This window comes from Sturnus vulgaris, chromosome 1, assembly GCF_052056855.1.
Source record: "Sturnus vulgaris isolate bStuVul1 chromosome 1, bStuVul1.hap1, whole genome shotgun sequence".
NCBI lineage: Eukaryota > Metazoa > Chordata > Aves > Passeriformes > Sturnidae > Sturnus > Sturnus vulgaris.
Genome location: NC_142243.1, coordinates 48,025,514 through 48,051,925, shown reverse-complemented (window position 1 = coordinate 48,051,925; position 26,412 = coordinate 48,025,514). Strand labels below are relative to the sequence as shown.

At 38.5% G+C, this 26,412-nt stretch overlaps 1 protein-coding gene across 5 annotated transcripts; it reads left to right on the top strand.

The window, feature by feature from the left end:
- The first annotated feature begins 4,557 nt into the window (after window positions 1–4,557).
- Window positions 4,558–25,577, top strand: HERPUD2 (HERPUD family member 2). 5 transcript variants are annotated; one of them, XM_088166131.1, is made up of 9 exons: window positions 4,558–5,017; window positions 10,365–10,442; window positions 14,362–14,472; window positions 16,434–16,591; window positions 21,421–21,507; window positions 22,175–22,297; window positions 22,593–22,916; window positions 24,149–24,236; window positions 24,569–25,577. In XM_088166131.1, exons 1-9 carry the CDS (start codon window positions 4,871–4,873, stop codon window positions 24,728–24,730), a joined length of 1,278 nt encoding a protein of 425 aa, XP_088022257.1. In that variant the 5' UTR covers window positions 4,558–4,870; the 3' UTR covers window positions 24,731–25,577. The 5 variants fall into 5 exon arrangements, with proteins under 5 accessions (XP_088022257.1, XP_088022251.1, XP_014742364.1 ...); XM_088166125.1 differs by having other exon boundaries at window positions 24,122–24,236; XM_088166139.1 differs by having other exon boundaries at window positions 4,566–5,273; window positions 24,122–24,236.
- Window positions 25,578–26,412: the final 835 nt, after the last annotated feature.

Below are 26,412 nucleotides of genomic sequence, written 5' to 3'. Positions count from 1 at the left end.
AGCATAAACCCACTCTTTCTTCCCCATCAATCAAGTTTTCCAAATCATTAACTGAAATGTAAATTCTGCGATTTATAAGAAAAAGTCTTGGCAAGGACTGAAATACTGATTTTCTCAAAGTTATTTGTTCTAGAGAAAGAATGTGGGAATCCTTGTGATTGTTTCATAGTAAGGCAGGGTTTTAAAAAAGTCTTGGAGAAAACTGATGTGTCTGAGCACAGAGATTCTCAAATTCTTTCTGGTTCTCATCCCACATACAGGCCAGACATTTCCCATGACCCCTATTTGTATAAATAACAGAAGAGACTGAATTTGTTAGTTGCAACTCAGCTTGTAACTCAGCTTGTAACTGCTGTGATTTTACAGCACCTAAGCTGTGCCCTGCTGGCTTGAGGAATGAAAGAAATTATCCAAGCTTTTAGACTGTATACTACCTTATCAGGAGATAAATAAACTAATAAAAATAATCAAGAAATAGAGATGGTATTTTACTGCCAATAACTTGAGATTTGGATCTATTCCAGCATGATAAATGGATATAAGCATGGACTTGAGTCACAGAATCACAGAATGTCCTGAATTGGAAGGGACCCACAAGGATCATCCAGTTCAACTCCTGCCCCTGCACAGGACACCCCAAGAGTCACACCATCTGCCTGAGAGCATTGTCCAAATTCTTCTTGATCTCTGTCAGGCTGGTGCTGTGACCACTTCCCTGAGGAGCCTGTTCCAGTGCCCAACCACCCACCCACTGGTGGTTGCCTAATCTAAACCTCCACTGGCACAGCTTCATGCTGTTCCTTCAGGCCCTGTCATTGGTCACCACAGGGAAGAAATCAGTGCTTGCCCCTCTGCTACCCCTTGTGAGGAAGGTGCTTGCTGCAATGAGGGCTCCCCTCATTCTCCTCCAGGCTGAACAAGCCAAGTCTATGTATGAATTCCCCCTCTGGACCAGTCACCATCTTCATGGTCCCCTTTGGATACTCCCTAATAATTTAATCATATATGTATCTTCTGCGCCTTAGTTAAGAGACTGGAGATGCAGAATCTCATAGGCTATGAATTTTCCTGCAGATAGGCTGTATAAGAACGCCCAGCTCTCAAATCAGGTACCTGTTTTACACATTTCAAGAGTCAGAAGATGATCCCTCAGTCTTTTATAACATTTTAATGCATGAATTCCTTTACAAAAAAGAAAAGTTTTGGCATTCTTAAAGATTTGCCACAATTTTTCCTCTGAACTACAGAGATGTCACAGACGATACAAATATGCAAAAAGATTACTGTGGATGTGTCAAGGTATGTCAAGCCAGACAAGTATTAAGAAGTACATAATTTCTTGCATGTTAAAATATCAAATGGACTCTTGGTGTGATATGATACCTCACAATGTATATTCTTTGGATATTTATGCCCCCATGGCAGGGGTTTGGAATTATCTTCATGATTCCTTCCAACCCAAATCATTCCATAATTCTATGAGTCTGATTTTATGGAGCACAAAATAATGCTGAACCATTTTTACAAGGTTTTAAGATTAAGCCCTAAAATGAGATTGTTGCAAGTGTCATGCTGCCCGCTGAGGGCCTGTGCACAGTGCAGGGATCTGCTCACAGAGCTGGCACACCATGCAGCGTCTAAAATGCCATTGCAGAAGAGATCTTACTGTTCTCAGGTTCTAACTCAGAAGATTTCTCAGTCATCCCAAGTCTGAAATTTTATATAATAGCTAAAATGTGCTCTAATGTAGAAATGTAGAAATACTGTGTGTATTTATAGAACACCAAATTGTCAAGCACTAAAATTGCAACCACCCTGAATGAAAAATTATATGGACTATTTGCCTTGATTTTTGCATATTAATCCTTCCAAGTGCTCATAATCAGCTAGCTGACCTATTTTGGTTCATTGCCTTATATACAAATATTTACCAAGTGTTTGGAAATTCTAGTTTATTCTTGGAAATTCCCAGGAATTCCAAGTAACATGCTCTGTAGTGACAGAATGTTCAGAATTCAAGAGCAAACAGTTGGTCTTATACAACAAGGGAGGGAAATGGGAAGCTGGTATGAGCATGTCAAGCATTGTAGCTGAAGGTGTTGTAAAGTACCAGTTGACCACATTTACAATTTGATAAGCTGTCTCAAAGACAAGAGGTATTGTAAGGAACCCATCTGAGGTCTCACGCTCCATCTCAAACATAAGGTTTGCAAAGGCGTGGTTGTAGAGAAAGGTAATTAAAAGTCAATAAACATAAAAATAAGGACTGCTTCCTCTGCTTTTGCAAATTTTAACATTAGTTGTCTGCATCTGTGTTTTATTTTAAAAGGACAATTAGGTCCTGAGGGCTAATGATATTCCTTCAGGCTTTTCTTTTTATCTTTTCCTTCAGAAGCTGGAGCTCCTTATGGTCCTCTCTTCATTAGCAAACTTCTCCATGCCTCACTCCAGCTTAATTAAAGGTCTGATTCTTTGGTATTAAATGAACACTATCTACTGGAAAAATCAAACCTGTTTGAAACTCTTGAGCGTTCTGTAGCTACATAAAGTGTTTGATGACAGAAGGGGATAGAAGGAAATACTGTTTGCTTGTTCAAGAGATAATCTGGGTTTTTATAAGCCTTTTAAAATTTTTGTCAAGTTAATGAGGCCAATTTTTATTGTAGAGATTTAGTAGAAGTATCATGAACTGTTCACTTATTCATTGTCATTTTATCCATCCACCTTGATGGTTAGCCTTTAAAGTATTTTCTTCCCAGAAATGGAAAAACCATATGGATGATTAAAAGTTTGCAATGTTAACCTGGCGTGGGAAGATAGTTTGTAAGGATAGTGCGGAAGGCAATTTTCCTTAATGAATTACAGCTGTACTGATTGCTGAGAAGTGGAGACAGCCTTGCCTGTCCAATGAGGATGGTGTTTTTATAAAAGAGTGGGTCAGCTGGTCAAGAGTCAGATGGAGTTGGAGCTTGAGAATTAGAGTGTGCTGAAGTGTGAGATGGTGTCTGCTTGCTGTGCTGTGAGGAGGTAAGGGACATGCAGTTGTGCAAGGGACAGACAAGGTTAGGTGGTTGGGTAAGGGATAGCTTGGGGTTTAGCTAGTTGTGTAGAAGGAAAAAGGAAACTTGCAGAGAGGAGGGAAGGAGTCAGTGCTGTGTGGAGTTGTCTTAGAGAAGTTCACTGAGACAAAGCACAAAAAGCTTTTAATAAGGGACTCGTGATGGTGCTAGTTGTGTCCATCTTGACAACTTCATCAACGTGGAAATTCAGAAACTTCTTTTATTGTTTTAGACAGGATTCTTGAGCAACATAAGGGGTCCACATTGAGACAAGTGTTATTTAATATCTCCATTAATGATATAAACAAAGGGACTGAGTGTGCTCTCAGCAAATGTGCAGATGACACCAAGCTGAGTGATGCTGGGATGCCATCCAGAGGGACCTGGATAAGCTCAAGAAGTGGGTCCATGGGAATCTAGTGATATTTAATAAGATCAAGTGCAAGGTGCTGCACCTGGGTTGGGGGAACCCTCAGTATCAACATAGGCCAGAGGCTGAACACATCAAGAACAGTATGGGAGAGAAGAACTTGGGGGTGCTCATGGATGAGAGGCTGGACATGACCCAGCCATGTGCACTTGCTGCCCAGAAAGCCAAACGTGTCCTGGACTGCATCCAAAGCAGTGTGGCTGGCAAGGCAAGGGAGGGGATTCTGCTGCTCTGGTCTGGTGAGATCCCACCTGGAATGCTGCATCCAGCTCTGGGATCCCAGCATAGGAAGGACAGGGAGCTCTTTGAGCGAGTCCAGAGGAGGCCAATACAATAAGAGGGATGGAGCAGCTCGCTTAGAAAAAAAGCTGATAGTAGGGTTTGTTCAGCATGATGAAAAGAAGGCTCTATGGTCACTTAATTGCAGCCTCCAGGACCTGAAGGGAACCTACAAGAAAGATGGACAGGGACTATTTACGAGGGCACGTAGGGACAAGACAAGAGGGAATGGATTCAAACTAAAATAGAGTAGGTTTAGATGAAATACACAAAGAAAAAAATCTTTACTGTGAAGGTGACAGGCACTGGAAACCTGTAGATGTCACATCCTGAGTATTGCTCAAGGCCAGGCCGGATGGGGTTCTGAGCAACCTGGTCCTACTGCAATATGTCCCTGCCCTTGGCAAGGGGCATGGAATCAGATGATCTTTAAGATCCCTTCCAACCTAAACTACTCTGTGATTTTGTGATTCAGTGGCCTCCAATCTGGTTATAAAATAACCTCACAAGGATATTTGGGATAAGTACACTGCGGTATTCCCACGGCGACGGGATGCAAGATATATGAACTGCAAAGCTTTAATTCCCATGCTGAGAAGCATTTAAGCTTTTCAGTCGTTGAGACCTTCTTGTGAATGAGTACAGCGACCCGAGCAGCCGGCGAACACCCACCCCTCGTACGGTGGCTCACGGCCACAACCGGCGGCGGCACAGCCCACACCGACGCCTGCCCCCCGTGGCGTCCCGCGGGCGCCCCCCGGTGCTGTGCGGAGGGAGCGGCTGGGGGCGGGGGCAGCGGCGGCGCCGCTTCCGGCCTCCATTTTACGCAGCGGCCGGAGGCCGAGGCGGTGCCGCGGGTGGAGAGGTTCGGCCTGTGCTGGCGCTTTGCAGGTGCTGCCCTGTTCCTTCTCCCTCCGATCCCGAGGGCGTGATACCCTGTGGCTGCGGTTCCCGGAGGGCCAGCACGGGGATGGGCTCCCCCGGGAAGTTCGCCCCCGGCCGCTGAAGCCTCCCGGAGGCCCACCTCCCCCAAAGATTCTAGCAGCGTCGTCTCCTTGGGGAGGAGGAGAGCGGGGCAGGGCCGGCCGGCCCTGCGGGCAGCATGGACCAGCGCGTGGTGGAGCACCCGGTGACCCTCATCATCAAGGCCCCCAACCAGAAATACACCGACCAGACCATCAGCTGCTTTCTGGAGTGGACTGTGGGGAAACTGAAGTCCCACCTCTCCAAAGTGTACCCCAGTAAGCCGGTGAGTTGTTGGCCAGCCCTTTTCCCTCACCTTGTCGGTAAGGCTGGCACTGCGGCGACTTGGGGACAGGCGATCAAGACTTCCCTTAAACCTTGTTAAATAAACAAGCAAGAGCCCTGCTGTCGAAGAGTGACCTGCGTGAAGGCGATGGCCGTCCCTCTGCTTTCAGGGAAGTTGAAAGTGTAATACGAAGCTGCTCTTTTACTTCGTGTGAGAAGATCGCAGTGTAGCATCCTGAAAGGCGGTATCGCTAAAGGTGTTTAATAATGCTTCACTTACTTTCTGGGGGAGCTGAGATTTAGGTATCTCAGTTAATTGAACTCGAGACTAATTTTTGTAAATCTTAAGAGCACTGGCTGACAGTTCTGTCTGTTCTAAAGTATAAGTGATATGCTTAAGGTTAACACAATCTAGGGAATTCACTGAAGTGTGGAGCGGATAGGTGTTTATTCATAATATTATTTGAAACAGTATAGTTGAACAACCTCCAAAATTATTTCCTCTTTGAAAAGCCATTTCCTTGAGATTGTGCTGAAAATTTTGCTGTCAGGTTTTATACAAACTTGTATGACAGCTGTGACTGTATTTTTATAACTAATACTTACAGTATTTTTTTGTTTCTGAGGGAAATATAGTTTGTTTCTAAATGTGGCAATTAAAAGGGGCTATGGAAAAAATATAGGCAATACTGTGTATGTGTAGAAGGGCGGTCATGCAGAACGATATATTTAAAAATTTGTTCTAGACGACTGTATGAAAAATGCAGCAGCATGTGGGGCCTACAACCAGGCTTTAGAAAGCATCAGCAAAAGGTGTCATTTATATTTTAAGTTAATTTTCACCTAGTTCAAAAGAATTACTGTCAATGTTTATTTTTTTTGACAGAGGAAAGTAAAATACTGGCTTTGTCTCAGAAAGGGTTTCTGCCTTTTGGAGCAAGAGAGAAGTAGCCAACAACTTGGGCTGTGGCACTGGTACATTGACATCTGTTGAACCGTTGTGAGAGTTTGCGAATGTAGCTGTTGCTGTAATTCTCTGCTGGAAGAGCCTATCTGCTGTGAAAAACAAAAATATCACTCCAGCTGATTGCTGCTTCATCCTTCTCACTGGAATTTCCTCTAGTGATGTGTTTGTGTTTAAACACTAGTTTTCTTACTTATCCTATGAATGATCCTGCTAAATTAAGCTCCTAAAAGGAAAGAACCTTAATGAACAAGAGTTTTTTATGTTGCACTCTAGGCTTTAAACAGTAGTATAGTGTTAAATTTCACTTTCCTGAAGAATATTTCTTCTGTTGAAAATTGAGTCCTCAAAGTGCCTCTCAGTATTAAATGACTAGTTCAGCATACCCAAACTCGTATTGGGTTAAAGAATGGAGAGTATCTTTAATGAGAACTATCTCAGTAATTCCAATTTAATTTGGGTTTACTGCACTTGCAGTTAAACTAATAACTGAACATAGTATTTTTATTTCATAAGACCTTTTAAGTTAAAGTAATAACATGGGAGAGAATAAAGGTGTTTAATATGATGGCTTCTATTTACTATGTATAGTAAAATCAAAAAGTGTATTTTTGGCTTGATATATTTTTGATGTTGAGTGCTACTGCTTTTTTCAAATGTGTATAAGTCCTTTTGCTTTTAGGAGTTCCCCTCCCCTCCTTTTTTTTTCCTTTTAAACCAGTTCGGTGTTAAAGGGCTGAATTCTCTGTTCCTTCAATATGATAGGTCCTGGAAATAATTTCTATTACAATGCTATTTTAAGGTGATGGGAATATGCTGGAACACAGAGACTTTACAGGCCTTGCAGTGTTCTTGAAGTTAAGGGTGTAAAATAGAAATCAGTTGCTGTCACTGCTGTACATACTATTTCAATTTTTCTGTGTGACTTGAACCTCATTCTTGTATGTGCATCTCTAAATTAGTTAGTAAACTGATAACTGTGTCCTAATTAAATATTAAGAGTATGTTTTCAGAAAATGAGATGGTTAGAATAGGCAAATGAGAAGTTAGTTCTTGAGGCAGTGTTTGGGATTTTTCTAGATTAGTTTTTTAATTGATTAAATTACTTGCCTGAATACATACATATTTCAAATACAGGCAGATTTAAATTGATTTAGTTGTTATTAAAGTTGATATGCTTTGCAAAGTAAGTACTTGAATAAGCTAAATACGTTCTGAAGGGTGTTAAAGAGTCTTTACTAAGATTCACACTTGTCAATACTTTTGCTCCCTGACTGGACCAGTTTTTACAGATAGAGTTCCGCAGTTACAATGTCCCTAAATGAAATACTTACGTAGGCTAACACAAGGCTGTTGTAAAATCAGCCTGTGTGTCTCAGTCTGGCAGATCCTGCCTTCGGTGCATTGAACCAGCTGCACTGGTTACACCCATAAACAGTAACTTAAAACTGCCATATCTCATTTCCTACAGTACCTGTCATCTAGCATTTGTCTTCAGTTCTAATTAGATGTGGTTGTCTGGATTTTTATTTCCTAGGGAAGAATGGGAGGGAAGATTATTGAGCTAAAATAATACCTGTCTGGTAGCTGCAACTATATAGCTCAGTGACTGCCTGTGTTCCTACAGAACATTTCTACAGTGTCTTAGGTTTGGTAATGTGCTGGGCATGGCTAGTTTGGAGTAAGCATTGCAAAAGAATGGAGTAAAAAATTCCAAACCGGTAGCTCTGGAGTTCTTAGTTTTGAATACATACCTCTTGGATTTTGATCTGCAAACTCTCCCATCTCACTCTATGTTCTAGAATAACTTTTTCTGATGCTATGTCCTTTCTTCTGAGAAAAGGGCTACTCTGATTATGTGGTTTGAGGTGTTTTTCCATCACAGCTCAGTGTTTCAGCTAGTGGAGAGCATCCTGTTCCTTGAAGCAGGAGGTGTGGTAGTGAAATTTCGTCTGGTAGAGGATGAGTTGAATGCCTTTTCGATTTACTTTGCCATATACGTGAACTACTGTGTTTCCACATTTATTACCTCTTCTTCCATCTTCTTTAAAAAAAAAGCCCGTTTCAGAATTGCAGGCTTTCAACCTGAGACTTGCAAGTAACAATCTTTTAGTTCTCAGGTAGGTATTTAATTTATGAAGGGAGGAGTATGGGGTTTAAGGCTTCATCTTCCTCATTAAAGTTTCTGGCTTAATGTAATTGACGGTAGTAAACACGTTTAGTCTTTTCTATTGTGGTTTTGTAGGGAGTTGAAACACATTTCTGAAGGCTGTGTAGTAAACTTTGAGGGGCTGTTTTAATCTTGCCAGTTTCACCTCTAAAATACTAATATTTAAAAGTTATTGGTATCTTTGTTGAGAATATACTTTAATTAGAGGGGGTGGAAGAGGAATTATTTCATGAGGTACTGAAGAGATCAATTGAAAGTGACCGTGTAGAAAGCTCCATTATGAGTGAGGTAGGCAAAACAACACTCTAGTGCTGTGCTGGATGATGATTTAAAGATTTAGCGTTTGAGGGGTTTTTGCTGTTAGGCTTTCCTTGTTTTAAGTGCTTAGCTGTTTTTATTAATCTCCAGAATAATCTGTCTCAGAAACAAGGATTCTTAAGATTTTTCTTCTGACTGCACTGGTCAATCTAAAGCAACAAGTTTCCAATTTACAAGAAATTAAAGTTTTTGTTAATCTTGATGCTTAAATTCTTATTTTTCTGGCCTTTCCCAAACACAAAATGCAAACTTGCATTCTACTGTAGCCTGCTCCTGCTTGAAGGGAGCAACAAAATAGTATCACTCAAAAGAAGTTACTGACATGAGTTGGGCATTTTTTGTTGTTTTAAATGTAAATAGAAGCAGTACAGCATTGTTGTTGAATGCATTGCAGTATTTTATCAATTTGAGCTGCAAGAAACTAGTTCCCCGTGTTGTGAGACATAAAAATGTCTTATGTCACAAATTAAAAATACAGAAAAGTGCAGAAGTATGGAGAAAATTATTTTTCAAGTCATAAACAGTTCTGCACAGTATGTGGCAGGTTTTTGGGGTTTTTTGAAAGCATTTATTTAATAATGAATGGCTAGTATGGCTTTGGGAAAAAAGTTAAAGCCTCAGATTTAATGAGTACTTAGTAGCATTATTTGCTTTGAGTATCTCTGTTTTGTTCTAATGATATGACTTTTTTTTTTCCAGGTTAAAAAAACTCCCAAACAAAAGTTTTGTAACATTTTTATAGTCTTCTAAATTGTTTGTATTATTTGATCTATAGAAGGCTACTGCAAGGAAAAAAGTCAAAACTTCTGTGAAAGCTCTTCCTGATCAGAGATCTGGGGCTCAGTTGTTTGTCTTAGTATTAGTGTGACCAAGGCTGCAGAGTGGGCAGCAGAAGGCTGGAATAGGATGAGGAGTAAGACTTGGTGTTTGCATGATGGGGAAATTCTTCAGGTAGTTCATGCTGATAACGCATGTCTGTTCCACTGATGTTAGGCTAGATTTCTTCATTTACCATTTGTTTGTTTTCCTTTTCTTTGACAAGTAAGCTCCTTGTTTTATCATACTGGGCATCTTACTGTAGATAGGTACCTCAAATAGTTTCCTTTAAAGTAATTTTGTTATTTCTATTGTGTGGAATAATCCAAAGTTACTATCATATGAACAGTATATAATTTGTTAGAAAAATAAATAAAATCTTTCTTTATAATACTAGATTATTTTGAACTGTGAGACTGTAATAATAGGAAAAAAGCATACCCAGATTGGAAGGCTACCTTAAAAAAATACTTTTACTCTTTCCTGCTTTTTAATGCTTTCTTTGTTTATTTTTTTGTTGTTGTTTTTGTGGGGGTTTTTTTTGTTTGTTTGGTTTTGTTTTGGTTTGTTGTTGTTGTTGTTTTTCCAATGATTTATTTAGGTTTTTTTTTCTGCAAGGGGGTTTGAGGGTCGGGGCAAGGACAAATAACAGAAAGTCCTTGTTGAAAAAGACTGATATTTGTGCTTTTCTGTGTATTTTAATTGGCATTCTATTGTCCTGCTAACTTTCTTTGCCCCAGCCACTTCTCCATCTATATTTTCAGAAAGTGCATGGGACCAGGAGCAGGGTAAGGAAGAAATCACTAAAAGACAGGAATTTTTGAATGTACTTGAAAGTTTTCTTGACAAGCATTTACCCCTAAGTATTGTTAATTGTTGTAGCACTCTTGCTGAGTGCTTAATAGCATATTTCTCTTTCAGAAGTAATTTGTGAGTTGGACTTGTGAAGCCTCTGAAATGTTTTTAAGTCTGTCTATTGGTGTTGGTCATTTGCAGATGAGAAAATTCCTTTTATCTCCAGCTATATACCTGTACAGCAGGAAAAAAAGCTAAATTCCTTTCTTTGTCCCCATTTCCTAGTCTACAAAGGATCAGAGACTGGTGTATTCTGGCAGACTGCTTCCTGATCATCTGCAGCTGAAAGATATTCTCAGAAAAGTAAGCTTTATATCAACACCATACAATATTTGTTCAAAACCCATTTTTGGAAAGTAGGAATTTAGATTTGTGTTGTGTAACTTGAAATTTTTGTTGTATTGAGAGACGTAACCATGTAATGTTAAGTTCTAGAAAATGTATTTCAAGTATGCCTTGTGTATAGGGTTGTGATACTTGTGGATTGAGGCATATTTCCAATTGGTGGGAGAGCAAATAGGCTATGCTGAGTCCCAAGCAAATGATATGTTTGTATTATAGAATCATGGAATGATTTGTCTTGAAAGGGACCTTATAGATCTTCTAGTTACAACCCTCCTGCTTTGGGCAGGGGCACCTAGACCAGGTTGCTTAGAGCTCCAGCCTGGCCTTGACTTAATTGGACAGCTAACACTGTCCCATAAATGGAATAATGCAACATATTTGTGTTGATTTGGGACATCATTTAAATTCTTATAGAGGCTTAAATCCAGAACTTATGTCAAAAATGGTACTTGTGTAAGCAGGTAAAGAGTAATATATTAGTTGTGCAGAACCAGAAGTCTCAGTTCCTGAAAAATTTCCTGGGAAGACTGTTTGTCTTGGTTTTGATTAGTTAGCTGTCAACCATTCCTGATGATATTTGAAACTTTGGTTCTTGCTCTTCTCATTTCATACTTTTTAAAAATTCTGTTGGTTCCTATTGGAACAAATAATTATATTAGTCTAATTTTGGATTCTTCAGTCAACATTTAGATCCTAATTCTGAAAATGCATGATATGCAGGAAATCTTGGAATGCATGCACTTGGTTTTCAAACTGGCTCAAATAGCTTGGATTGATGATACCAAGTAATAAGTACTTCATAAAGTTAGGAAAGTTCTTTAAAATGTGTAGAATAATATATTTAGGGTAGATTATAAAGAGGTAAAAATCAATATACAGGCTGCAAGAGTGGGTGGGTCACATTTAAAAACTTCCTATGGAGGAAAGTCTCCAAATGTGGATTGGTGCTTTAGTGAAAGTGGACAACTGAACTTCAGTATTAAGATGGAGGAACAGATGCAGAGGAATCTTGAGTATTGCTTCAGCAAACTAACACTGCTATTCCTTTATAATGTTTGCAGTTTACTATTTCAGAATAAACATTTTCTTTGGTAAGAAGTTTAATTCCATTTAATAAAATCTATGTATGGCTTTATTAGAAAACTGAAGCCGGACTATTGCAAACCAATGTATGCCCTGTACTGCTTAAATGTTTGGGGAAATGCTGATAGAACTTATCTCAAAGCTTAGTTCTGCTTGATAAGTACAAAATGAAATACAAATTCCTTAAATTCACTTGGCCTACTTGCAGGGCGCTGGTTTTAGAAACAAGATTTCAAACTTTGTGTGCTAGATGAGAAACTTTGTAACTAATGTCTTCCTTCACCATATGGGGGCTGTGCTTGCCTTTAAAGCATTGGCATAATGCTTTAATGTCATAATGGTAGTTATAGGCCTTGGGTGTTGTCTCGGTTTGAAAGACAGGTGAGAACCCCTTTCCTGAGATGCAGAGTGCAACCCCTTCCCTTTTAATTATTTTAGTTTCAAATCAGAGGCTGTCAGGCAGGAGGTATGGGGATAGGAATAACAGTTTTTTACTGCTATCTAACAAGGCAAAAATAGCAGAAAACAACAACAGCTATAAAAATTGACGACAAAACAGAACAGTATAGCTCAGTTCCAGTCCCTTTTGGCCACAGATTCCCACTCCCTGCGCTCAGTTCCCGGTGCTGTGGGCAGGGCAGGTCCCACTCAGCTGAAGGGGCTGGGTGATGGCGGCGGCGGCCCAGGGGGATGGAGGAGCAACTCCCCCCTCACGGTGTCGGTCGTGGTGCTCAGTAGAGTGTCCAGAGGTAGTAGCGTGAGGTGGGAGAGCAGCAGAGCGATGTCCAACGGCAGGAAGCGCGGATCTCAGTGCTGGGATGGCAGGGGAGATGCCAGATCCGAGCCCGGGCCGTCCTCCCACTCCACGAGCCAAGCGAGAGAGTCCCAGCCCACCCAGACCCCCGTCCCACCTTTCCTTTTCTGGTCTCCCCCCCCTCCACCCACTCCCCTACGAGAGAACATTTATAGTTTCTAAGGTGTAGCCACAACGACTTAGCATAACAATGGGAGGAATTCCACAGAAAGAAAAGCGAACAATTCAATCCCCAACAGATGTAGTTAAAGAAATTTATGAATTTGAAAACGCACCAGTCTTAAGCACAAAGTTAGAAACTTGTGTTGGAAGAAGAGTTTTTGTGCTAAAGCTTTTGAGAGCTTTTGGAAAAAAAGTATGATTTCACTTAAATTGAGTCTCATTTTCTGCCAAAATCTTCCTACTGGATTATCTATAAATTACTAATATTATCTGATACTAAATACTAATATTATCTGATACTAAATACTAATATTATCTGATACTAAATACTAATATTATCTGTTACTAAATAGCTCAGTCTAGCTTTGTGATACTTGCTCCTTGGTACTAACCAGTCCATTTCACTGATACAAAATGTGTCGAGGCTGGAATTTGTGGCACTCTTCTAGCACAGTGGTGTCCAACACATTACTTATGAATAGAAGTATATTGCAATAAACTGTCACGTTTAATAAAGTTGTAGACTTACCAGTGGTGTGTTTACTTCCCTTACCTTTCCCAGGGGCATAAATTCTTATCTAGGGAGAAGATGATTAGTTAGGTTAAAGGCATGGTCAAAGTGCTGATCATCTGTGTTCAGTGCTTTCTGATCCTTGCTATCACTGAGTGGTAAGAATTTACACTTAATATAGCAGTGAGGCTGTGCTTGGGGTTAGGGGGCAGGATGTGGAGAGGAGCTTAAATGACTGAGTGTGCATTGGCCATGCTAGCAGCGATGCACAGTGGTGTATAAAAGCATTTATCTAGTTTTCTCTATTCTTAAAGATCAAAACAATGAAAATGGGTAAATGGCTGTTATAGCATGTTTATATATAGTTAAAAAGACCCCTCTCCAAACGCTGATTTTCTGAATGCCACCTCATTAAAAATGGCAGCTTGCCCACACCATGCTGATTTCAGAAGAGGATAGAGATTTTTGTTGCTCCTCTTGTTTAAAATTTAGTTACTGAGGAAGCTGCAGTGTGCAATTTGAATATGCAGCCAGAGCTGTTGTGTTATGGTCATGTAAGGGGGTGTTTTTAATTTGAAATAGCTTCAGATTGAAGTTATGGCCTCCAGATTGGGGGTGAGTGTGTTCCTGCAGAATTGGCATGGTCTTGCAACATGACTTCAAGTGGTGGCATGCATTTGCTTCCTCACTTTCAAACATATAGGAATGCTCAATCCTCTCCTAGCACTTTGAACAGCATTCCCTGAGCATGAAGTGTCTGCAGGGGCCCTTCAGTTCTGTGTCTGCAGGTTAGGCTTGAGCCAGGAGCTTAAGCTTAAACAGGAGCAAGGTGCCATGCACATTGTTCTTATCTTGGTGTGCTTGTGGAATTCCACTGCCTACGTTTTTCATATGCCCTGATGTCTCTATTCAATAATACTCTTCATAGATCTCAGTGCAAATGTAAGCATTCTTAACTTCAGGTAAACTGAGCCCTGTAAAAGGTGTGAGATTTTTCCAAAATAAAAGTTAAAGCTTGTGATATGCTTCCTCATGCTTCTCCTGGGGTTCTTTAATTGGCTCTGCTATACTGCACTTCTCAGGAAAACTGGGATAAAGTCAGTGTTCCATGCTATCTTGTGGACAGCTTCTAAAAAGACATTAGTTGTGAAGCAGTAGGATTCTCTTGCTAGTTTCAAGTGTTGTTTTATGGTCTGTTTTGTATAATATTTTTTTAGTGTTTACGGCTTTGGATTTTTAAGACTGTTTTTTACTTGTAATTTTCTCCAGTATTGTTGCTTTAGCTCTTCAATTTCTTTAACTTCTAGCAAGATGAATATCATATGGTTCATCTGGTATGTACATCTCGGACACCCCCAAGTTCTCCAAAACCCAGCACCAGTAGAGGTCATGGAGCGTCAACCTCCAGCAGTAGCTCAGTGAGTTTTTTTCATACACAGGACATGAATTCCTTCTATGCTAAGGAAACTTGCCATTAATTTATCTTTTAATTTTTTATATTTGTCTGTAAAATTGTATGTTGAAAGTAGAGCATGCCATATGAATTTGTACAATTAGACTTGATTATTTAAGGTTGTAATTTTATAATCTAATAAACATAACTATTACAATTTGAAAAAAGGTCATATTTAAATAAAGCACTGCTTTCTCTAAGCTATTCTTTCTTTTTAACACTGTATTGAAAAGTACTCTTTCCTTTTTCTGCATCTCCCTGTATCTTTGGTAGAAATTGCACAGTGTATTAAGAATTTTAGGAAAACTTCAGTTGAGATTTGTTTGTGAAAATTTGAGAGACGAGTCAAAATATTGCTGTTGTCATGAGATACAGGTGGAACTTGGGCAGGTTTTTTTTGTTTGACAGGAATTGGCCAATATTTATGTATGAACTTCAAGCTAGTCACAGCATCTGTAAGACAGTCAAAAGTAGGAAATGTTTTTTGAAGAATTTAACTAATAAAAGTGTTGCAGAACATATTTGTTTATGGTGTTGAGCCTTCCTCTCTTGACACACTCCAAAAATTATTCCTTTGTTGTATTGTGTTTTAAAAGCAGTTATGATTTCTGTTGGGAACTTGGCAGTTCTCAGCTTTTTCCAGAAGTGACAGTATCACTAAGCAACTCTTGAAGTTAGTCAGAAAGGGATATATACAATACCACTGTAGGTACGTTTCATCTGAGGTGTGTATATTGTCAGCATATGGGAAATATCCTTTGAAGCTATCTTCATTCTGCTGTTGATAGGGACTGTGTCAGGCTGCTATGTGGCAGTCAAAAACATGAGCAATTTAAGCAATGGTGGAGAGGGGGTTGTGGCTACAACACCTTTTCAAAGGCTGTATTTAGATCTCTGTTTACAGGCAGGACACAGATGGCCTCCTTGGCAAGTATTTTATTGCTGTGTACATCAGTTGTAAATGTTGTATTTGGATGACTGTATTAATGACTGCTTAAAGCAGGCAGTGTGCAAAGTGCTAAGTTCACAATGCTTTGGAGGAAACAGCCTAAACCCAAAGTTTGAATGGCCTTTGTCCTTCTACTTGTTTTTTGTTTTTACTTCTTCCCACCCCCACTGTCCAGTGGTAAATATTTAATGTTTTCTTTGTAGGGGCAAATGTGATATTAATTGCATCTCCTCACTTCCTGAGTTGTCAAAGAGGATTTTCTACTGAGTAAATACTACAGTAATTCTTAGCATCGGGATATGGGGACTTATTAGAACTGAAATAATGCATCTTTATGGCCCCACTCTAATTTTGTTATGGTTAGAGACAATTTAGAAGCCAGGTATAACAGGTCTGACAGTAATTTCAGATGTGCCTTGGAGCCTAAGTAGTTCCTAGCTATTTCCCTATTCCCATTGATAGCCCCCTTTCAGCGGTGATCACAGCAATTTGGATTGGGCAGCTGGCACAGTGAAGAGGATGAAGAGTAGAAGGGGTAACTAAAGATAAGGATAGAGGAATGGTATTTTTAAGCCATTGTCTCTGAAGATAGTAATATACTGAAGTTGTAGTTACTTCTGTTAACAACAGCCACTAAAATTTTCATTCCTGCTAAATATTTTTTCAATTAAGTTTTAGTTTGCTTCAGCTTTTTGAAACTATGATTCCCAGTAACTTGTGGTTTTCTCTGGAAACTATCAAGTGTTGAGTCTTTTTGAAAAATTCTTTTTTTTCCCCCTTGCACCCGAGTGCAATTTTGAATTTGTTTTTACTAAGGCTTGCCAGAACCTTAGATAAAACTGCAGAAAACTTATCCAATGTTTGCATTCTTTATTAAACTTGTGACAAAACATTAAAGCAAGTAGTTTTTTTAAGACACAGTAATAAATCTTGTAACTGTGGCAAAAGATCCACCTCTGATTTTATTTATTTTTAAGAATTTGGAGCATTCTGGATCAACTACTGCCTCACCCATAAACCAAGAAGATTCTTCTATGTCTTTGAACACTAGTGCGGATGGAGTGAGGCATCGTAATCTTCCACAAGCACACAGCAATCCCATGCCAAGCCACCAGTTCCCTTATCTAATGCAGGGGTAAGTGAGACTGAAGCAATCCTCACTCTTTGATACTCTTTAGAGTGCTTTAAATACTCAGTTGCAATTTTATTTCTTTCACAGTCTTCAAGACCATTTGGCTAGTTCACCTTGAAGCATAAGTCACATTAGAAAAGTTTTCATGTGAAAATTAGTGTTTTTAGCCAGGAGTCAGTCAAAGAGGAAGTGTTCTTGGTGCTCCCCTTCAGGCTGTTTTTTTAATATTTTTCTTTATGCTTCCTGCCCTCAATTTTCTTGGACAAGTCCTGCTTTAATATGTCTAGTGGATGTAGTTAGTAGTGTAACTGACAGAATTATTACTTCTGGTTGTCTTTTCTGTCCTTTATTTTAACAGCAACACTATATTCTTAGCAGAATGATGGTTTCTAGTTTTTGACACATAAGAGATGTAATTCTTCATTTCTTCATATTGGATTCAACTGTAGAAATTATGTGCACGTGTTTTGAGTACGTGAAGTGCTTGTGTATCTACAACAGAATGTTTTAAGGATCTTCATACATACCAGTGAAAGGTAACCAGATCTAGATCAGGTCTGTTATTACATAACTCTTAAAACTGTCTCTCTTTTTTTTTTTTTCACTTAAAAAGTCGCTTTAGGAATTTTAATTCATGTGACCTTTGCAGCTGCTTAAACATGTTTTTGTTGTTAGTAGCAGTGGTAGCTTCTTCCAAGAGGAAAATGGGGAAGATGAGTGTGTTCTGAGATGGTAGCTGTCATTTCCTCAGGGAGCACTTTGAAGTTTCCTTTCTGACAAGGTGTTCTCCCAGTACTGTATAGATTCTAGAAACCTACTTTGGAGAAAGGGGTTTTTCTTTCAACAAAGATACGAATGTGCTAACAGTAACATTGCTTCTGTTGCTGGAAAGAAAACAGATGCCAAGAGCTGTTGAAACCTTATTAAGTTTCAGTTTAATTTACATGCTCTCATTAGAGTTAACTCAGGCTTTACTACTCTTGCTAGTTTTCATCTTGAATTTAAGGTTTTTTTTTTTATAGTCTGAAATGTACTGTCTCCTGGGAAGAGATTGCCTTTGTAGTGGGTGGAGACTTAATGTTATTCAGATCAAATGCATCTTCACAGAAGTGGTCATACTTGCCTTTCTGACCAAGCGAGGTGACGCCAGGTTGAATGACAAAACTGCTGTTGATGTAATGTAAATTAATTCCAGAAGCAATTTATTATGTGTTGTGTAAATGACTAATCTGTAAGAAGTTTTTAACATTTTTCTAATTAGCTTTTCACAGAGACATATTCTAAGTGAGTTTTTATCAAGTGTGGTGAACTAAATAGGCTGTGGACTTCAAAAAGGCAACAGAACCATTATTTAGTCTTTGGGCTGAACTAACTTGTGTCAGTTTGGGAGACACTGCTCTCTTGGAAAGAGAAAACTTAAATGGAAAATACCAAGTCTGTGACTTGCTATGTCTACATGTAATGTGGATTGAGAGGAATGGATTTGTAGACTGGAAAGTGCTGAGAACTTGACATCACTGTACATATTTCAGGGATTTCAGTCCTACTTAGTCTGTTTCTAGCTTGGTTACCCGGAATAGGGTCCTTGCTTGTGGCTGTGGTGCATTAGCAATGCAACCAAATCACATATATCAAATTTGTGTAATCCAGAAGGAATCCAGATGGTGATCCAAGAGCATTCTATGGTGCAAACAGAACTCTAGTAAGAGCAAGTGACTGGAGGTTTCCAGGAGTGCATTCCTAATCTTAACAGAAATGCCAAAATAATGAACCCTGAATAAGCCTAGGCTTTTTTTTAATTTTTTTTTTTTTTTTTTTGAAAGTATTTTAATGGAATGCTGTCAGAACTTGAATTAGAGCTTTGTAGACTGCTGGGTATTGGCTCTGCTCAACTCCAAATAATCTGTGCCCAGTGCCTGCTGGAGTCTGCTTGCTTCTTTAAAAGCCCTTTTCAATGCATCAGTAATCTTTTCAGATGCATCTGCTTTTGCTTTTAGGCACTGCTGCTTGTATTCCAGCAGTAAGAAGTGCCCTCTGTTCTTTTGGCTGTCTCTTAAACATAATTTGGGGCAATGGGACCTAGCTTTAATGTAATTTATATGCAGATCTAGACTTGTTAGGAACATCAAGATTCATAGCTGAAACTGGTTGATTTTTTTGAAACTTTGATTTTTATTTTTTTTTTGTGTATGTGTGTGACCAAACAATTTTGATTCTAGCTGCATGATGAACTGTAGGCACTACTGATGGGGAAGGATCTCCAGGTGTTTGAAAACTTATGTAAGGGTCAGTTTCCATGGGTGTTCTGCAATACTTGATTTGCACAAATAAGTAGTGTGAATGTTAGATGATCAGATTGTGGTTTTGATGTTTTTTTAGCTCTGGGCTCAAAGCTGCAGTGTAAGAGTTGAACATACTTTGGGAAAACTTTGGTCACTGAGTTTAGATTGTTGAAATATTACAGGGAAAAGTAAGTCTTTCTTTTGCTTTTAAGTTTTGCAAATGCTGTTTTTAAAAAATCTAAACTTGAGGTGGGGCTGGGCAAGTAGTTTATGTATGTACCAAGTTAGTCTTTAGCTGTGGGGAGAAAGCACAGCATTTTCTGCTCCTGTGGACTTTGTTGGGGATCAGGGCTTGTACGGTGTTCAGGTATAAACAGAACACATGGGCTCAGCCCTGGCAACGTTCGCATTTCCAACTGGAGAGCACTTGGAAGCAGTAAACAGATAACAGGCATCAAGGCAGTGAAATCATTTGTCAAGTGTGGGTGGTCCATCTAGTGTTTTTGTATTGTGCACACAGTAATGTTTGAAAGCAAATGACAAAATGGCATACCATAGCACACAGTATATCCTAGCATATAAATACTTCGCTTTATCAGTCACTTTTGTTCACTGTATTTTCTTCTAAGTAGCAAGGAACATAGCAGAGGATACTGAAATATCACCTGAATTTGATATCCCAAGCTTTTAAGTCTAAATAAAAAGTCTTGTTTTTCCATTAGTGGTTAGCAGTATCTTTGTGATAACCAGCACTGAATTTGAAGACAAGGTTAGTTCATTTGAGTGTCTTCTGTAGATCAAAAGAAGTAGTTTTGAGCTTTTTAGCCATCCTGTGGAGCATTGTGTGTCTTCTCAGAATATTCTGAAGGTACCTCTACCATTTGAACTGTTTTCTGGTTTATCCAGCTGTTCTTCTGTTGTCTGCTCTGCTTTCTTCTCCAGTCTTGGAATACCTGTACAGATGCTGTTTGCTTCCTTCTTATGCTGTTGCAGCCATTCTTTTGAAATACTCTGCTTCCTACCTCTCTCTCCTCTTTTAGGAAAAAGATGAGGAGAAAGTATTGTGCTACTTTACCTTTTCCTTGAACAGCAAGCTGCTTTGCTGAGAAGATGCTCTTTCTTTGGGGATGTTCTTCTCACTGAAATACGTTGTTACAGTGTAAAGAGTTGTTTCTGATTTCATAAGCTAACTTAATACCATGGCAACTATAATAGCAATATAATTGACAATATCTGCTTCATTTTGATTTTTGATGAGCAAACAAAATACTGCTGTACTAGCTGGCGTTCTAAGCCAGAAGCCAATTGTAAGCCAGTCTACTTGTGCTCAATTAATGAAACCAGGCTTTGAAAAATTAAGTTTTGCTTCTGAGAAAGTCACGTCTTCCAGAAAAGCTATTGTGGAAAAAAAATAAAAAACCCACCACAGTATTTGAATGTGAAAGAAATCATGTAAAAGAAAAGAACATGACATAAATGAACTTCTGTGGTTTGTTTTGTTTGGCTGGCTACTTTATTATTAAGCATTAAGACATCAAGAAGGCAGCTTTCAAAAGAATTTGAAAGAAGGACAAGGCTCAAATCCGATAATATTTCTAAAAGATGTATCTGTGAGGGCACGCTGTTAGCCTAAGGCCACTCAGCTTTTGAGGTCAACATAGCAGTGACAAGGAAGACCCCTAAAATCTGTATCTGAGAAAGGGAAGCAGCAAATTCCTCCAGAACTCACTCAGGCAAGTTGAGTAGTACTGCTTTCTGGCAACTGAGGTGGAAGTGAGTGATCCTGCCTATTCAGAACCCCATCTGATGCTCTACCTGCTTGAATTTGAGACATCAGTGGTTTGTCTTAGCACAGTACTTAATGACACTTATGTAGAATATTTAAATCATATTTACATTTTGAGGTCAAATTTTTGTGAATTTTGGAGGAGTCTTATCTCTGCAAGTGTTTGCCAGTTCCAGGGAGAGCAAAGCATATTCTTACAGCTTGCAACTGTAAATCGTGGTTAATGTTTTTTCAACAGTGGCTTCATGGCATTGCTGTTTCAACATGTTAATTATGCATAAATAAATAGCATCAGCCGGACTGCTAGTTAATCCTTTCAATTTTTAAAATAAACCTCAAGTAATGCCTGTGACTATCTGAGTTTGTGTTTGGTATCACGAAAGTACTTTTGCTTTCTTCACACCCCCCCCCCCCAAAAAAAAAAAACCGTTGGCAAAGCAGGTTATGGCTAAATGCAAACATAAGTTTTAGCTGAGGTCATGGAGTTGCATGGCACGTTCTTGACCAGAATTACAGTGAAATATTTATTCATGTGTAACATGGCAAAAAGATTTTAACGTCTTCCTCCCATCTTTCTTTCTGGGCATATCGTGTGTATCTGAATGCCTAGTAGACTAATAAAATCTCTTGGTGGTATCTTTGCAGGGAGTGCCTTACTTAGGGAACAGGTGTAGTCTGCAGTACAATTACAGCAGTTTCAGCTCTTGCTACCTGCAGTCTGAATAAACTTTTCTTCATGCTTTATACTCATGCTGTCCTGAAAGATGTCCTGATTTACTGCAGTTCACTACATCAAAATCTTTTGGGAAAGAGTTGGAAATCTTGCCAAAACATGCTATATGCTCTAGGAGGTAAGAGAGGATAAGAAGTCTAATAGCAGACTAAACAAAACATAAAACTTATGTACAAGAGTTTCATCTCTCTTGCATGTGAATCAGAGTTAAAAGCTGGTAGGGAGGAGAATCACATATACTCAAAATATTGAAGGGGGAAAATTAAATCTGTTACTGTGTTCTTAGTTGCAGTTTTCGGAAGCTGTATCTGAAAGATTAGTTTGTTGTCTTTGCTTATGTTATTTCTTCACATGTCTGATCACAGTGATATTTCAGGTATTGCTTCTAAAAGAAAGCTATAGAAGATAGTAAGTTTTCCCTTTAGAGCTCCTGTAAACCTTTAAAGAATACCTCTGAACTTAAAAGGAATTGTATGGAAGAATTTCTGCAGTTAGCATTGCTCTGAAAAATTTCCAGCATTGTTTTGTCCCAGAGATGCAACTAGTGACATACTAAGTACAAAGCCACATATTATTTTTATAGAAATAACTTTGCTTATTAATGTCTTTTATGAAAATGTAGGTTTTTTTGGAATGGGTTGGATGATCTCACTATGTTATTTCAGTGTGTTATTTTAATGGGACAAATGAGAGGAGAAATGCTACTTTAATTGTTTTTTAATACTAGCATGCTTTTTAAATGTCACAATTCAAAGCTGAATATTTTTCTTTCAATTGTTTTCTAGCAATATAGGCAACCAGTTTCCAGGCCAAGGTATTCCTGCTGGATTTTCTATGTATCCTGCATTCAGTCCCTTACAGATGATATGGTGGCAACAGATGTATGTACGTCAGTACTACATGCAATAGTAAGTCTGCACTGTCTTAGTACTGAGCTACACTAGTGAAAAAATATATTAAGTGTTTTTTTCAGGATATAAATGTCTCTGTTTATTTTGTCTGACTCTTGTCTTATACTTAGTTTTTTCCAGCAAATTATGAAATCCAGTCTTGGATTAGAAACAAATTGATGTCTTAGTAAATAAAAATCTAGGGGAAAACGCAGTTTTTGACATGTATTGCATCTGGAACTGTAGCAGAGGACAGATGTAGCAATTATGGTTCATGTTTTTTGACAAACCAAGTTTATGTTTAAATTTTTAGCCAAGCTGCTGTTTCAGCCCAAGTGACTTCCAGCACTGAGCCAGCAAGATCTGCAGTTGTCCAGGCTGTAAATTCAGAACATGCTCCTGCAAATGAACCTGCAGCAGTGCCAAATGTAGCCGTCCAGGAGAACAGGCCTGTAAACCAGAATGTTCAGATGAATGCACAGGGTGGCCCAGTAGTGAATGAAGAAGACTTCAACCGGGACTGGCTGGACTGGATGTACACGTTCTCTAGAGCAGCAATTCTTCTGAGCATTGTATACTTCTATTCTTCTTTCAGTCGGTTTGTCATGGTAATGGGAGCCATGCTGCTGGTTTATTTGTGAGTACAACAGTTGAGTATAGCTGCAGATCTGAGATGTGGAGTATGGTACTAATGTTTATTCAATTTAAAATTAAAAATTATCCACATGCAAAAATTTACACACTGCTCCTTTACAGTAGGGTGTGTCTGTTAAAAAAATTTAAACAAGTAGCGAAACTGAAGAAAGAAGTAATTCCCAAAATGTTTTTATAGTGAATTGGATACCTCTTATACCTGACACACAATGTTCTTACATATTGGTGATAATAATAGATCATTACTGTTGAAATGTAACATTTTGGGATGAAAATTTAGAAAGAGGGGGTGAGGGGAAGGAGGCTCATATGCAAGTATATATATAAACTATAAACTGAACCTATAAACTTAAGCTTACTGCTTGGACATGAAATTGCAGAGCGAAGCTCATGTAGATTTCCAAAATATCTTACTGGATGTATGCAGTAAATTTTATTAGGCAGAGTTAAGGTAGTGCTACTATTATGGTGGGGTACTAGATCTGATAGAATTACAGAGACATAATTTTTTTTTTAAACTATGTATTATATAGACCTAAGAACATTCTGTGTTTAGTTGAGAAATACCAATACTGTTGTCATCACTTCCTTTTGCATATGAAGATACCTTAATGATGTAAATAGAAGTGGAAAACAGAAGTAATGCTTGATATTTTAGGCTGATGTAAGTCACTGAGAGTTTCCTTACATTGTAGTCTCAGTCCTAAATAGGACTGTTCTTTTATACAGGTAGGGTAATTGAAATTAGAATATAGATGCTTGGAAACATGGGAGAGAGTTATTTTATTTACAGTGGTCATGTGATTCAAGCATTAGCTGAAGTCTAAATTTCTTGTTTTCCATGGAAAATTAAATTTAAAACTAAGGAAATTAAGGCTGGCTTTGAAAACTTACTTAACTGCAGTAACTAAAAATGGGGAGGAGACCCATAAAAAGTATTCTACTTTTTTAATTACCTAATCATGGTACATTATTTGTTTTCTGGAACTGAGGCTTGTTGAACAGTAAGACCTTAATGCAGACATTGAAGAATAGCCATTCACTCTAGAAGAATGCATTACAGAAAAATAGCTATAACTTCATTCATTTGAAAATACTTACAGAATTTGCTGCAGTAGTTAGTTGTAGAAGAAAATTCTTTGTTCTTTTCAGAAGAGAGGTTTTCAACTGTTCCACTTTCTTACATAGACATCAAGCTGGATGGTTTCCCTTTAGGCAAGAGGGAGGCCAACAACAGGCAGCCAATAATGCACAAGTGAACCGTGATGGGCAACATGCAAATAATCCTGATCTTGAAGAGATGGTGAGTAAGGGCAGACATGTCTTTTGAGACTCCTATGTATTATATTATAAAATATGCTGTAGTGCCTGGATGGAAGGCCAGCTTTTGTGGAATGGAATTGGTTTACCAGAAGCTTTCAGCTTTGTCCTCAGGTTGTGCCTGCTGCTTAAATTCTTTTTCTCCAGTCTGACAGTTACTGATGGTCTCTATTTCAATCACAGACTTTCTTCATGCTAGTTACTTCAGGAGGTTGTTCTGAGAGAGGTCACTTAATATAGGAAGATACTGCTGGTTACCTTATGTCAGAATTCTGGAAAGAAGCAGTTGAATTGCTTCAATTTCTGTTTTTAAAGGAGCGACTTATGGATGATGGGATTGATGAAGACCTTGGAGAAGATGCAGGTGAAGATGGCAATACAGAGCAGCAGCCTGGATTCATGGCTTCTGCTTGGTCCTTTATCACAACCTTCTTCACATCACTGATTCCTGAAGGGCCTCCACAGGTTGGCAATTAAAGTGGAAAAGGAACTGTCAGGCAGCCTCAGTAGCCATATGAAGAAGTGGAGTGGATTCTAGAGAGCGTTCTAAATACAGTGCAATGTCTGAAAATTTATAATGTTATCTTTCCGATCATGGTGTACAAAAATGTGTATTTTTTCCTTTTGGCTTTCTCATGCATTGAATATTTTAAGCACAAGTGGACTACTAAATGCTTTAAGATTCTTCTTTTTCTGAAGAATAAAATGTAAAGATACTGGTCTTCCACATTTTGTTTTAATTTCAAATGCGTGTTACACTGAAGCAAAGAGCTTGTATGTAATCTGCACCATTACCTCTTTAAAGAGCTGTTAAAATGTGAATGTTGACACACCTTTCCCAATGCTCTCTATTTATCTGAATAATGTATCTTGCGTTTGCAGGGTATGAATTCTCACATGGGATTTGGAACTTTTATATAATTCCTTAGAGAATGCAGTTAACACAAGGGTTACTTGTTAATGGCATGTTGTCTTCATGTCAGAAAAACGTAATCTTCATTTAAAAAGCTGAGAGCTTTTTCTTGAGACTGTACTGACGTTCATTAAAGTTGGAGGCATTTGACAGCTCTTCAAAGACAATTGGCAGTGATGGAATAAACCTTAAATGTTTGATACATACAGTACTTTTTAAGGAGAATATAGCTGTGCTGGGGTGTGAGAGAATATAGCTGTGCTAATGTACATTAGGTTTTTTAATAAAAACTGTTATGGTAACTCTTTTGGATGGTTATATGCAGATTTGAATGCAAATGGCTAAATTGTGCCTCCTTGAGGATATGATTAATTTGAGAGTGTAATAAAATCATCATGATGGCATTACTGACATTGACCAAAGTGATGTGTTTGTAGCAGCATCTATACAGTTGAGAGTATGACCTCAACAGCAGACTATCTGTATTCTTTAACTTCATTAACATAATTAAAACTGAGAAAAAGCAAATGGTACATGAGAGAATAGCAGTGCTATGTCAGGTTTTTGGTTGCTTTCCTTAATCATAGTCAAGAAGGTAAATTTGGTTTTGTTCTTAATTCTGAAGTTATTGTGTGCTCTAACTTAAAAATGTCTGCAAAGATTCTGTTACACTGCTGCCAAAGGAAAGCCTATTTGACTTCCAAGTACAGGACAAAGCTCTTGAATATTCTGAATGATAAATAGTGATTTCTTTTTTGCCTACTTATGTTAAACTGCCATGCAGCAAAGTTTTAAACCCAAAGAAAACCTAAGTTTTTACAAGTTTGTCAGAGGAGAAATGGAAATGTAAGTCTTAAAAGCATCAATTATGTTATTTGCTGTATAGGTAGCAATGATAAATAAGTTGTTTCTAATTATGATGTTTTCTTCCTTTTTTTTATTAGGGAAGGCTGCTCTCAGTTTAGGTTCTTTACTACACATACATAAAATGTGTGGACCTTGTCCATGAAACATTACCTTTTTAGTTTGGCAGATGGATCTAACTTTAAGACTAATATTTAAGAGCTGCTACAAAAACTGACATTTTTAAAGGGAGTGTCATAAATGTCAGTCTTGGATTCCATAGGCTTTATTTCTGGAAGACATTGAAGAAGTTTCATCTGTTTGACCTGTGTGTTCTCCCTCTCACTTTTGATCGAGTTTCTCTTTAACTATTTTTCTTTTTGTCCTTTTGTTAGCATACCTG